The following is a 13,090-nucleotide window of genomic DNA, read 5'->3' on the forward strand; positions in this document are numbered from 1 at the left end:
TACCCCTGAAGGTTTAAACTCAAAGCTTCCGCTGCTGCTGTCCTCAAAAAAAAAAAAAAAAAAAAATTAAATGCTGTTATGTTTTTTCCTTGGTTAACATGATTGTGATGGCTTGTTATCTCATTAAAATACAACTGCATTCTTGAACAAGTTTTTAGTGAGACCACACCCATATATAAGTGGATATTTTAATAATATCATAAGAAATAAGGTTGAAAGTCTATTTCCATATTTCTGTGGTTGTTGCACCATTGCTTTGATTACGTAAGGAAGGCAAAGTTAAGATTATCATCCTGCTGCTGTTGGTGCCAAACTGACCCCCTTGGTATCATTAATGTACTTTTGAGCTGGAAGTCAAATGTCTACATTTTGATGTCATCACATGTTACAGTGTGAATTAAGCATAATTTGCAAGCAGTGCAGAGGTGTGGAGTCAAGTTGTATGACAAACACTTGTGTCAGACTCAAGTTACAAAAAAAGGAGAATTGCCAGCCCTTTTTGTATGTCAGCCTAACGTATTGACATAGCATGCATTATCAGTCAGCATTTCAGCTGTGTTTTGCTTCAGACTAAGCAGTCTCTACAAGCGACTGGAAACTGGGACTTGTAAACAAACACAACGGCTCCTGTAAAATGCAGTCTTGAATGCCAAGTCAATCATGTAGTCAGATCATTGGGGTTCAAGGAAGTCAGATGTTCACATCTGGTGACGGGTTTCATCTGCTTACACTTAAAAATGCACCGCTTTGTGTGTAAATATGTAGAAAGGCTTTCAATTAATACTTTGACTCTATATAGGAAGTTAATTTTATGTTTACAATGACTCACAAGGGGGCATTGCTGTTCACAGGAAATTTCTGAAAGACTCTTTGACCTCTAGCTTTGTCTATTTGACAGGAGGCCCTAGGGGTTGGCTCAGAACATCCTGGTGGAATTAGATCTCATCTGCCGAGGGAACTAAATATAAATTCTAGATATGGTGTAATAGGCCCTTATTCATTACTTTGAAAGCTGCTGGTTGGCTCAGGATGCATGGAATCAGTGAACTTCTGTGTTTCATATTCTCGATTGTAGGGGCTTTAGGGCAACCACACTAGAGCCCCTCCACCCCCTGTTAGCATTTAGTTCAGCCGTTGGCTACTTGAATTTGATCTTGTCTGATCTTCCAGACATTTCATTGGACAAACAAATCAAAGCAGAATAGTTAAGTGAGTCATTTCATGTGGGCAGTGACTGACAAAATGAATGTATCAATTGTGTTGCAGATGCTTCTTTCTCAATATAAGTCTATGGGGGGAAAAGTCCTTGTAAAACCCATGTGCATCAGGTGACCAACATAAATGCAAGTTGGAAGTTTTGGCCACTATAAAAATGGTGCCCTCCAACACTGAACATCCATTCTGAGACACCAGAGAGACCCCTAAGAGGCTGGGGTGGAAAGGGGATTCACCCACCGAGCCTACTCCCAAAACTAACTAAACACACAAAAAAACCTGCAGCCTTCCGACAAAATAAACAAAATTAATAATAATTATATTTACAACAATAATAATAATAAATATAATAATAAAATATACATTATTATAATATATATAATGATAAATAAAAAATAAACAAAATAATTTTATAAAAAGAGACGAATCAACACATTGCTGGTGGTGACGACCGGAAAGGTTCGCATCGCCCCGGGCGCCGGGAGGTCGTATGTACGGCCCTGCAGAGGTTCAGTTCAGCCTTGTGTCACACGGGGCGCCCGCTCCTCCGCTGCTCAGTTTGTCTGCCAGTGATGCTGCTCTTCGCTACAAAGCAGAGGAGAGTCCGGGGCTCATGTGTCAACATCCAGGGTTTCCCCGGGGAGGAGTAGCGTTAACGTTATTCCAAGAGAAAAAAACAACAACAAACCCCCCCGATGTTCCTTCGAAGACTCGTTTTGCAGTGTTAGCCTGTTCAATCGGATAGCAGGTTCTCCAGCTGTGCGGACCAGAGGACGACCGTCGGTTCCTGCTGATTTGACGTTAGCTAACGTTATTTTAAACGATGACAGGGTGCAAAGTGCGAATGCCAATCATTTAAAAAAATATCTGGGGACGTGATAGCTTAGCCAGCTAGCCAGGTAATTTGATCACACCGAGCAAACACGGCGAAAGACGCTGCTGACATGATGTTTCCTCAATCGAGGCACTCGGTAAGTTGACGAGTTGAACTTGTCCCAGTTACAAACTAAGCAACTGCGAGTAGGAGCTAACGCTAGCTAGCAACCAACAGCTGATAGTGTTGGCTTCGGGGTGCTGTCAGCTCCCCCCTCATACCCCCCACGATGTTCCCCTCTTTCCACAGCACGGGGGATTCACATTAAAACTTTATATGCCCACTAGCTGTGAATTCACGATGCCTCTATTGTGTACAGTCATGGTGAGTTGTTAGCTAGCTGGCTGTTAAATGCTACTCTGAACAGCTAACTGAACTTGGATTTTACGAGATCAGTCGAGTATGTCAATATTCTGCGTTTGTCAACTTGGCTCACTATATGTTTAAAACTCCGTAAAACAATACAGTGGTATTCAAAAGTAGCCGTAGAATATCTATGTGCTTTTTTTTTTGGTGTGCTAACTACAAAACTAGGAAACAGTCGTTGAGTTTTTAGCAGAATGACGTTTACGTCACACCAACTTTTAAGACTTCCTGGATGTACTCATCATTCAGTTCAAGGACAAAATTGATATATGCTTTAAAAACAGCACTTTCACATGGTTTACTTTCTACGGTTTACATCGCTTTTGTTGCAACTGTGCCACTAAGACAAAGACATGTTCTTTAAACAATGAAGTCCTTCAGCCATTACATAATATTGTCATTGTTCGCAAGTTAAACAATATGTTTATTTTACACATCAACAGATTAACAGGGATCAGCGACTGTCATCTTATTTACAGAGAGTTAGGCGAAAACTGCAACATGTCAAACTCCCAACTTTATTTTTTTTATTGCTGAGAATTTCAGCCTTTTGATCATAAGGGAAGTAAAAGTGAATATTTGGCGCATTACTTTTTGGCTGGGACATATATTACTATATAACAAATATAGTCTAACTGAGATACAATACCATGAATGCATAATTTTACTGTTTATTATGTTTTTTTCTTCTCTGACAACTATTTCAGTTGTTGTTGCTAATCTGCTAATAAATCTTGTTTTTCTTACCAAAGCATGCTCAGCCACAAGTAAGTTTCCATGACATGACTTTTAGAAGTCAACAAAACATGACCTTTAAATATGTGAGAAATGCACTGAACAGAAGCTGATAAATACCAGTGTCTGTATGTATCAAATAAATCAAAGTTTTTTTGACATTGTATATTATTTTTATTAGACCAGGGATGCTTAATAGTTTTATTTGTGACGTGAAACGGACACGATTTTTCTACACATATGTAGATATTGTGATATGTATCGTTATCAGGTGAAAAAGGGTTTCTTGCTCATCGCAGTTGCCAGAGGAGCTTCAGTCTCTGAGTGACTGGGTAGCTGCACCCTCTCTGTTTAGTCTCATAATCCCACTGGAAACCCCCTTGCCCTTGTGCCACTTTATAGTGAGTAATGAGGTTTAGGACATGAGATTAAAGGTAGGATTAGAGCTTTGTACTGGTGGTTTACATGTTGTCTATATATGAGCAGACTTGGCCAACGTGGGCAAACTTTAATCTCACCTTCTGTAAACACAGTTCCTCATTCACCAGATGGTGTGATCCTCAAAGAGCCAAGGTGGTAGTCTTAAAGTAACATGTTAAAATGTTGTGCCTGTACAGATAACTAAACTGTCTGTGTGTCCCCCTCCCAACTATTAGTCTAACATCCTGTCTTGTTTTTTAGTATTTCAGGGCCAGTTCTGTTAGGGCTGACATGACTACAGTTTCATTAACGAATAATCTTACCAACTAAACTGCTTTTTCTAAAGAAATCACACCATTTAGACAAATACAGCTTCAATAAGATCAGCAGGGTAGAGTTATATCACATATTTTTAATGCTAATGATCATATAAGAGGATTTATGAGGAAGTTAGTTACTCACTACAGAGCTAATCAAGTCTATAATGACTTGATACTTCTACTTTTTGGTGCTCTGCTTGAAACCAAATACATTTTAGTTCACACTTGGCTCGATTTATTTTTAGTAATCTCAATGAATCTAAAATGCAGTGGAGTACTGCCGTTGTAAAAGATGAGAGGAAATCATTTGGATGGTGAGACCTTATGAATGCTAATCATGATAACATGTTTCCTTCATTCTACAGGCAGCAGCTCAGTCAGGTCAACCTCTTAAATTCACCACTTCTGACTCTTGTGATCGTATCAAGGATGAGTTCCAGTTCCTCCAAGCGCAGTACCACAGGTAGAGACACACAGGCACAAACACCAGGGAACATATTGCAGTCTTGTTAACCTTTCAACTTCATCTTCATGTCAATAGTTCTTCATATAGTTGTTAGTTTTTGCAGAGTGATTGAGGAGGGGACACATGGCTAGGAAAATGTCTGTATCTTTCTTCTGACCTCATAAGGTTTTGAGAACAGCAGAATGTCTCTTTCTGGCAGCCAAGTTTAAAGCTGTCTGAAAATGGTCAGGGATCAGCAGGATAACCAACAAAACCTAGGAGATGTTTTGCTTGCAATATATAGGTACTTAGAGCTTAGCATATTGTATAGACAGAAATGTTACATATGGGAACAGATCAAAACTGAATGATAACTCTAAGCTCTGTACATCAGCCTACTCTACTCACATGCTGGCTGCACATGCACTCTCTTTCATATTGCTCTACAGTTTTTAGTGTAAGGATATTTTCATATTCATTCTGAGGGCACCTTTGGTCCAGTTGGTATCAAACAATGTTAAACAAATCACAAAACTAAATAACATATCATAAATGCAAAGGGGTGATAGTGGTCTTCCATCTGGTTATTTTCTGCCTGAAAGCCAGTTTCCGTGAGCTGTTGCTCATGTTTACTTTTATGTTTGTATGTATTGGCTGTATCAGCCGTAATAGTTTGAAAATTCATTCAAATATTACACTGATGATCTACAGGTAGTGTCATGAGACAACTGTGTAATGATTTGGCTCTACAATAATACAATCTGACTTGACTCGATGCATTTTGGTAGTAGATGCCCTTTCCTGCCTAGATATGAAGTGCTGATGTACATTTACTGCTTTCAAACTGACTGGTTATTCTTTTTTATATTTCCTCTGACTAGTCTGAAGTTGGAATGTGATAAACTGGCCTCAGAAAAGTCAGAGATGCAGCGTCATTACATCATGGTGAGTCGGTGGTCCTTTTTTTCGTTGAAACTGTGCTTCTTGTATTATACATACAAACTCCACTAATGAGCTGCTTAAAGGTCAAAGTTATGATTATGTCTGTTCAAGTAACTCTTCAAATAACTTATTTTTCTGTTTTCAATCATTGCAGCTTGACTTCTTTTTATCAAGTTGACAATTTGTCTACTTAACAACTTGATCTACAACTTTTTTTTCTTCATCCAAGTTCTTAACATTCGTTCTTGGTGTTCTAAGCATAGCTCAACTGTGTTTAGTGTATATGCAGTATTTACACCTGAAATACGTGTCTAAATATAAAGTGATTGTTTACTAGTGATCATATTAAGCTTGCCAAATTACGGTTGAGCTCAATGTCTTTTGAAGAATAGAGGAGCACATGTTCTCAATTCACACATTTTAAAGAACACAGAGTACAGCACCTGATGGTTGATACACATGAAGCTTGTCCCCACAACTGGAAGTAAAGGCGAGGGAGAAAATATCCAGACTGTATTCAGTCTGTAATGTGTGTTTCATTTCTGTTCAGACTTTTCTTAATTTCATAAATAATTAAACACTGACGTTTCTGTGGTCAAGTATGCATTGGATTTATATTATTAAAAGAGCTACGATGATCAGATGTCCTTTTCAATCTAGATGTGAACGCTACCAAAGAAACACAGGTTTAATCTTAACTTCTATTTTTCTGTTTTCCCGTGTCTTTATTCCAGTACTATGAAATGTCCTATGGGCTGAACATCGAAATGCACAAACAAGTAATCACCCTCTCAGTGTTCCTACATTTGAAATACCAGTTGTGGCTGTGTCCCCCGGACCCTTTACACATTTTTCTTCCTTTTCAGGCTGAAATAGTTAAGAGACTGAATGGAATCTGTGCTCAGGTGCTGCCTTACTTGTCACAGGAGGTAATAACTTTAAAATCCTCGAACAGTCTGTGATATTTGCCTATATAATGATAATGCTGATCGTTGACGAGGTTAACTTCTTGATATTAGTCTGACCAATTGCCATACAATTTCAGCCTTTCACCTACATATGTATCAGTCATAGCATGTATATTGTATGATATGAAAACTCAACAGGTCAGGGATTTATATTGAAAATATCTGTTTAGAAACAATCATGTAGAAGATGATAATTTGGTTGAATGCCTTTAGAAAAGTAACATGGCTAATGTTGCTATTATATTTCTTATTTGCGAAATTCAACATCATTCAAATGTACAAGTGTTAACATTTGTGCAATAGGGCCTTTGGACATTTAGTTAAAATTATGTCAAATACTGGACCTGAATTTCAACCTGATTTTCATTTTCTGTGGTAAAGTAACCTCTGTCTCTCTGATATGTAATGTATATTGTTATAGTATTGAAATGCTTCTGAAGTTTAATTGAACTTTCTTACAATAGACTGAGGTTTTTATGTTGCTGCTTTTACTCTTAGTTCAACTAGTTTCGACATATTTGTAGTCGGATCTTGTTGTGGCAATTGAACTGGGAAAAGTAATACAAATCAAATCCAGTTACCACAACAATTAATCATAACCTGGATGACTGGGAACCTTCATAGACAGGTTATTGTTGTACGTCTTTAAATAAAGCTCAGATATCATCCAGTTTATGAATAACAGTAACAGGTATCGGTAATTAACTACAAAAAACAGTATTGTTGAAGCTTTCACCATTATTACACTCATATAATACTTTCCTGCCTTGTTTTTTCAAATTTTGTGTTCTCTGTTTAGCACCAGCAGCAAGTGATGGGCGCCATAGAAAGAGCTAAACAGGTCACACCTCCTGAGATGAACTCCATCATACGGGTGAGTTGCACTATTGAGTGGAAACGCTGCAGTCTTGTACCACTCAAGAACACAACCTGTGCTGAAGCTTTCATTCTTCCGTCTGGCTGACCTGTCTTTGACCCTGAGGTTTACTTGTCTGCACAAAAGGGGAGTCCTGAAAGATGGAAATATGTGTTTTTGAAATGCTGATGGGGAGGGGGCGGGCCTTTATCCATCGTAATATCTGCTTAGCTTCGGAAAATCTAGTGACGTGCAAACAAATAATTTTGAATGGATCTAAAACCTGCTGCTTATAATCAAAGAAACCTGACAAAAAAATTCTGATCTGACTCTTAGATGTATAATTTAATTTCTCAAAATGTGCTTTTCTCCTGGTTTATTTTTTTGTAAAATTTCCTTGTCATACTCTTTACTGCTACTGCAATTTATTTTTGTACAACTTATTGCTGATCTTAGGTAATTCTAATTGCTTAGTTCATTTCTTGCAGATTTGATGGTAATTGCTTCCCATTTAATAGGTCTCTTATTTTTCAATATCATTCTCTTTTCTCAATGATTTCATGTAAACTTAAATCTTATTTTTTGATAATGTTTAGTTAATCTTAAAAATACCCACTTGAGCAGTTACTCCTGACATTGTTCCATGAATTTGAAAACAAGGAGGCATGTTTGCTGAGTAAAGCGGTGATAAGCTTATTGTCAAAAATTTTTGCAAATGAGGTAAATGTAAATTTATAATCGTAAAATTCTCAGACACAATTGTGTGAACTTTATATTTAACATAAAGCTATGATTAAGGATTCTACGAAATAGGATACAAAAAAAATCCATGCATTATCACACATGAAAATCATGTAATAACTCTAATTTTTACCATCTGTGTATGTAGCAACAGCTCCAGGTTCAACACCTGTCCCAGCTCCAGGGTCTGGCCCTGCCTGTCACCCCACTGCCCCTAGGCCTCACCCCCCCTACCCTGCCTGCAGTCTCCTCCAGCTCTGGCCTGCTGTCCCTCTCATCCATCCTGGCCAACTACTCCCACGGCCAGTCCCAGGCAGTGAAGGAGGACAAAGGCCGGGATGCAGCAGAGAGAGCGCCAAGAGGAGAGGATGGGGATAAGTCAGACTAGTGCAAACAAAGTGAAAAGGTTTGTTAGTGGGGGGAAGAAGTGTAATGAACGGAGAAGTTAAACCTTTAACTCTGAAGAGAGATCGATGTAAGTCTGCTGAGTGGAGATTGAGTTAAACGAATGCTGGGATTAAGACCAGCAAAAAGGGTGAAACTGCTAAATGGCTTTGAGTGACAATAAATGTTTGTATTATTTAGTGGTAATAAACTCATTTCATGCTTCTAGATTTTAAATCATGCTTTTTTTTTTAGTGAAGGCCTATTTGGCTTAATCGGGACAAATATGAATTTTCCCTTTTGAGAGTAAGAATTGAGGAAAGCAAAATAGCAGCTTCCCACACATTTCTTATACATTTTTGCTATGGGAACGGTATTCATTGTTTGTTTGTTTTTTTAACTTCCTTCATTGGCTCTCGTCTGCCGATCACTGTGAGCAGATTAACAGGATAACTGTTCTGAGTCATTTCCCTTCATTAGTAATATACTATATCTGCCTCATTTTTTCTCAAAGCTTCCTGAAAATGTTTACTGGAGCTGTTCGGACAGTGACACTGTGCATTCATGCACCTGGAGCCAAATTCAGTCTTAGCCTGAGATAAAATGGGATGGACATTTCACTGGAGGGTGCATCAAGAAAAAGTCCCATTTTAAACCACCCGGCTTTTTCTGATCACCAAACAGTGAAGACATCTACTCAGCTGTGTACTTCAAACCCAAATGAAACCGGATTTTAATCCATCGAAAATATATTTTGTACAAATTGTAGTATATCTAGTTTGGAGGTTAAATTTTGTTGAACAGGCCTAGCTGCTGTGCTACAAGGTGTTGACCATGATTCATATTAAAATTCAAGCTGAGAAAAAGAGTTTGTTTTGACATGTTTTGGTAAAGCTACATGCTAATACATTCTAAATGTGTCTGTATGTGCTGTAGTGAGAATGGTCAAAAGATGAAAACGTTTGTTTAATTATACAAATTACTTGTTCTCTTGAAGCACCTTTAGTATTTTTCTCCCTGCCCCAACCCACCCCAGTCCACTCTGTACCCAACCAAGACAAACTTGAACACCATATAAACTTCAGAGCCAGACGGCGGCAAAGGACACTTCTGTCTTGTTGCTGCCTGTCTTGTTGTAACGTGTGTGTGATTTTCAAGGGAGGAACTTGCTTTTGTTTTGTAATTGTACGTTTATGTTGAAGTCGAATGTGTCCAGTGTGAGTTACCAAAGCTCTGCAAGCATCAGCAACTAACTGTGCCCAAGCCAAATGTCTGGGAAAGACTCTCCAAAGGAGATTTTGCAGCTGACAGAGTCTGATGTCCTTTTTTTTTTTTTTTAATCTAAAATTGATTTGGATTTTAAACATTTGACAGAAATGTATTTCCAATTCCATGCTACATACTAACTCTTGTATAGAAGTTCTCAAAACGTTGGATTTAGTAGGTAGTGTATTGTGTGTTGGGTTAGTGGTGGTTTGAGGGTGTCTCTTGTAGGATTTGAGCAAAATCATAATCCGATGATTTGATAATAACCAGTTATACAATTCTTTTGCTTAGAGTAGTGATTCTGGCTGCATTAGTGTTACGCATAAAATGATCTTTTCAATCTTAGAGTAGCTCAATAATCACAGTTTAATTTTGCTTTCATATTTGTTTTACATTTGAAATTGAACTTGTTGAATTAGGATCTGGTAGGTGTGTTTTTTCCATTATTGGTTGACTCCAGCTCCTTCCAGGGCTCTAACCCATAGACTAGTCCTCATTTCTGGACTATCCTCTTGAATGTCTGACACAAACGCTCAAGTGGATTCAGGATAAACCTGATCTTGACACTATTTATCATGGCCATAAGTTTTCCATATCCAGAGAATATTTAAATTTTTTTTCCCCCACACAGGCATCGAACCTGTAGATACATTACTTTTTAGTCGATCCAAACCAGTTCTCGCAGCAAATATCATTATTTGTTTTAAATAAATGTATACAATTTGACCCTCACTTAAACGCGCTCACATTAGCGATTATTTCAACATGATACGTGGAATTGTCTTAAACAAGCGGCTGCACTTTATTAGTTTAACATCAGAAGGACTGAAGTGTAACTTGAGGAATTATTCAGACAGACGTTAGAATTAGCTGGGAAATGAAATCCGATTGTACTCAAATAATTTGACTTACAATGTCTTAAATTCAAATGGCTTTGAATTGAACTGTTTAGAGAATATTAAGATTTGGCGGTCTGGAACATGTTGAAATTTGGTTAGGAAACAACAAAAAATCAACCTTAGCTATTTGAAACCTAATCACTTGGCATTCATCCTCCTTTTATTTCTCTGCAAACTAAATTCAACCTGCACATTAATTCAATATTGAGTCCATAATACTCTCCACATCTGTATCCTGTGTCATTATCTTTGAATCCACAGTTTCGTTAAACTGAGCAGACTGATTAAAACCAAGCAGACTTTCTAGATTTAGAATTTAATGAGTGCTGCAGGATCTTCCCCCAGACTCCACAACTTCCTCATCAGGTGAAGAACTCTTAATCTGGTGAATAATGAACACTGAGTAAAACTTTACAGTGTTAGATTAATTACAGTTTTTCAAATTGCCGGTCCCACTTTTCTTTCCTTAAGTCATCTGGACTGAAAATGAGATTAAATTACCTGTTGCCATGGTGAAGGTGTCAGGAGAACCTGTAGGCAGAAATTAAAACATTCTGCCTCCTTATGATAAGTGCGGATTGTGTCGTCTTTCTAAAGTTGTTGTTTGATTGACATCCGGAGGACGTGTTTATCTTTTCCTCGTTAATATAGAAAGTAATGTACTGATTTTCTGTGCTGTAGCTTTGAAGCATTATAGTTGGACAGAGTATGTGCTGTATGTGCTGCATGTGGTATGGAATTGAGATACAGAAGAAATGCTGAAGTGCAACAAAGTGTGTTCACATTAAGTCAGCAGAGGGCAGCCATGCTCACTCACTGAAGCCTAGCTGGTCTCACAGGCCTCAGACAGTGTTGTAACAAAACCTCTGCTGCTGCTGCTGCCCGTCTGGTCGTCGTGGCCGTGGCCGCTGCAGGTGTTCGCTGTAATTCCCCTGAATGTGAGTGCTTCCCAGAGCTTTGACAACTCTGACGACTGAGTGTGTTTGAAAACGAAGCTTAAAACATTTCCTCTGTGTTTCATTTTGTAAAGCACTTAAGGTTTGACTCGGTGCTCTTTTCTTTGTCTTCTTCCTGTCTGTGCTCTCGGTGGGGATCCAAAGAGTTTCCCCTCCTGGAGATGAGACTTGAATAACGAGTGTAAGGAATGATTTACTTTCACTCTTTATGGTGACGTCAGTCTCTGTCGAAAACCTCTCCATATGAATGCTTTGTGTGCTTTTTGCTGTAAAGGGCCAATTTGTATACATATGAATATATCAATATACATATTTTTTAAAGCATTTTTGTATGTTTCAAAGCTGCTTTTTAACGTGTGTGTATCATGGATGACTTTGGTGTTGTATGTGTGCATTACAAGCCTATGGTAAGAGGCACAATGTTGTATAACATGTTTTTTTTTTCCTTTCTTATATTTTCTTCCCCATTTCCCTCAGTCTGTAACACTTAACATGGTTTTCTAGGTTTGTACGTAAATGTTTTATCCTTTTTTTGTGCAAACAGAAAAAAACAGTTTAATGTGTAATGAACAGTCTCCAACAGCAGATGTAAACAAGCAACTGTGTACTCTTATGAGAATTGATCATCCTTTTAGCAGTAAGGAAGCTTCTCTGGTGCCTTACAAATAAAAGACGTGATTAAAGGATGATGTCAAGCGTCTGGTAACGTTTCAATTTGATAGTCAACTCCTTGTTGATCCACGATTTGCGGTTAAGGTCTGTTACTCCCATTTGACTCGGACATAAGTTGGCATTTTTGAGCAGTGATTTTGATAACAAAGTCATGTTAGGGTGATTAAATATATTACCAAATTCTTTTTGCATTAGTCACTTCTTACAGGGTGCGTCAGCACCTGTCACTCTGCCAGATGGGAGTTGGGCGAAGAAAATCTAAACTACCTGTGAATTTGGTGCAGTTAAGGAGAACATGATTATTTTTCTTTTAACGTTAAGCACCTGAATGCAACGAAAAAGAAAAATGGATTAGCTTTGCCCACGGCATAAAAAATATTTCTCATCTCTTTCCAGAATGTAGATACTTTGCCAAACAAGCCGTTATGAAGCCATTGCTGAGAGTAAAAATGACTTCAATTGAATCACCCATAGTAAAGTTTGTGGATTCAGTTGTGTATTTGTGTCAGAGACATGTTGATATTTGTCTTGGAACAGTATGGTCAATCTGTACTTTGTAGACAAAAACAAAATATGGGCAGAAACGAAATATACAAATGCTCATGTGATACACATGTGCATGAAATACTTTGGAAATTGTTTTAATTCCCTCCTAACAAACTAAACACCCTAAAAATGAGTATGTTCACAGACACTCACTGTAGTGGATATCTTGTTCCAGCTTTTTTTCACATGTGATCTTTGGCAAACAATTCACACAAACTGATGTCCACATTCTTTAGTTAATATTTCATGCCTCTGGCTCAGGTGATAGCACCAATCAGAATTGCTGAATTGTCTGGGTAATCTAATAGCCACCAAGGCGTGCAACCTCCATGAAAACTGTGACAATTGTCTGTTGATCCTCAGGAGACCTGAAGAATGTAGTTCCTTGTTTGCTCAACTACAACATTTAGCCAACGTCAGGTGCCTTTTTTTTTTTTCTTTGAGTAGTCCAAGAAGGACGTCAGTGCCTTTGTCTCTGCAACTTA

The 13,090-nt window shown here is 38.1% G+C and overlaps 1 protein-coding gene across 1 annotated transcript; it reads left to right on the forward strand.

The window, feature by feature from the left end:
• Window positions 1-1,870: 1,870 nt before the first annotated feature.
• On the forward strand, window positions 1,871-9,320 carry LOC147237917 (TLE family member 5-like). Its single transcript, XM_086156077.1, has 7 exons — window positions 1,871-2,186; window positions 4,296-4,393; window positions 5,257-5,320; window positions 6,052-6,096; window positions 6,184-6,246; window positions 7,085-7,159; window positions 8,031-9,320. The coding sequence occupies exons 1-7, from the start codon at window positions 2,160-2,162 to the stop codon at window positions 8,268-8,270; spliced, it is 612 nt and encodes a 203-aa protein (XP_086012203.1). The 5' UTR covers window positions 1,871-2,159; the 3' UTR covers window positions 8,271-9,320.
• Window positions 9,321-13,090: the final 3,770 nt, after the last annotated feature.

Source organism: Fistularia commersonii, chromosome 1, assembly GCF_037954325.1.
Source record: "Fistularia commersonii isolate RoL2024-O1a breed Wild chromosome 1, RoL_Fcom_v1.0, whole genome shotgun sequence".
In the NCBI taxonomy this organism is placed as follows: Eukaryota; Metazoa; Chordata; class Actinopteri; order Syngnathiformes; family Fistulariidae; genus Fistularia; species Fistularia commersonii.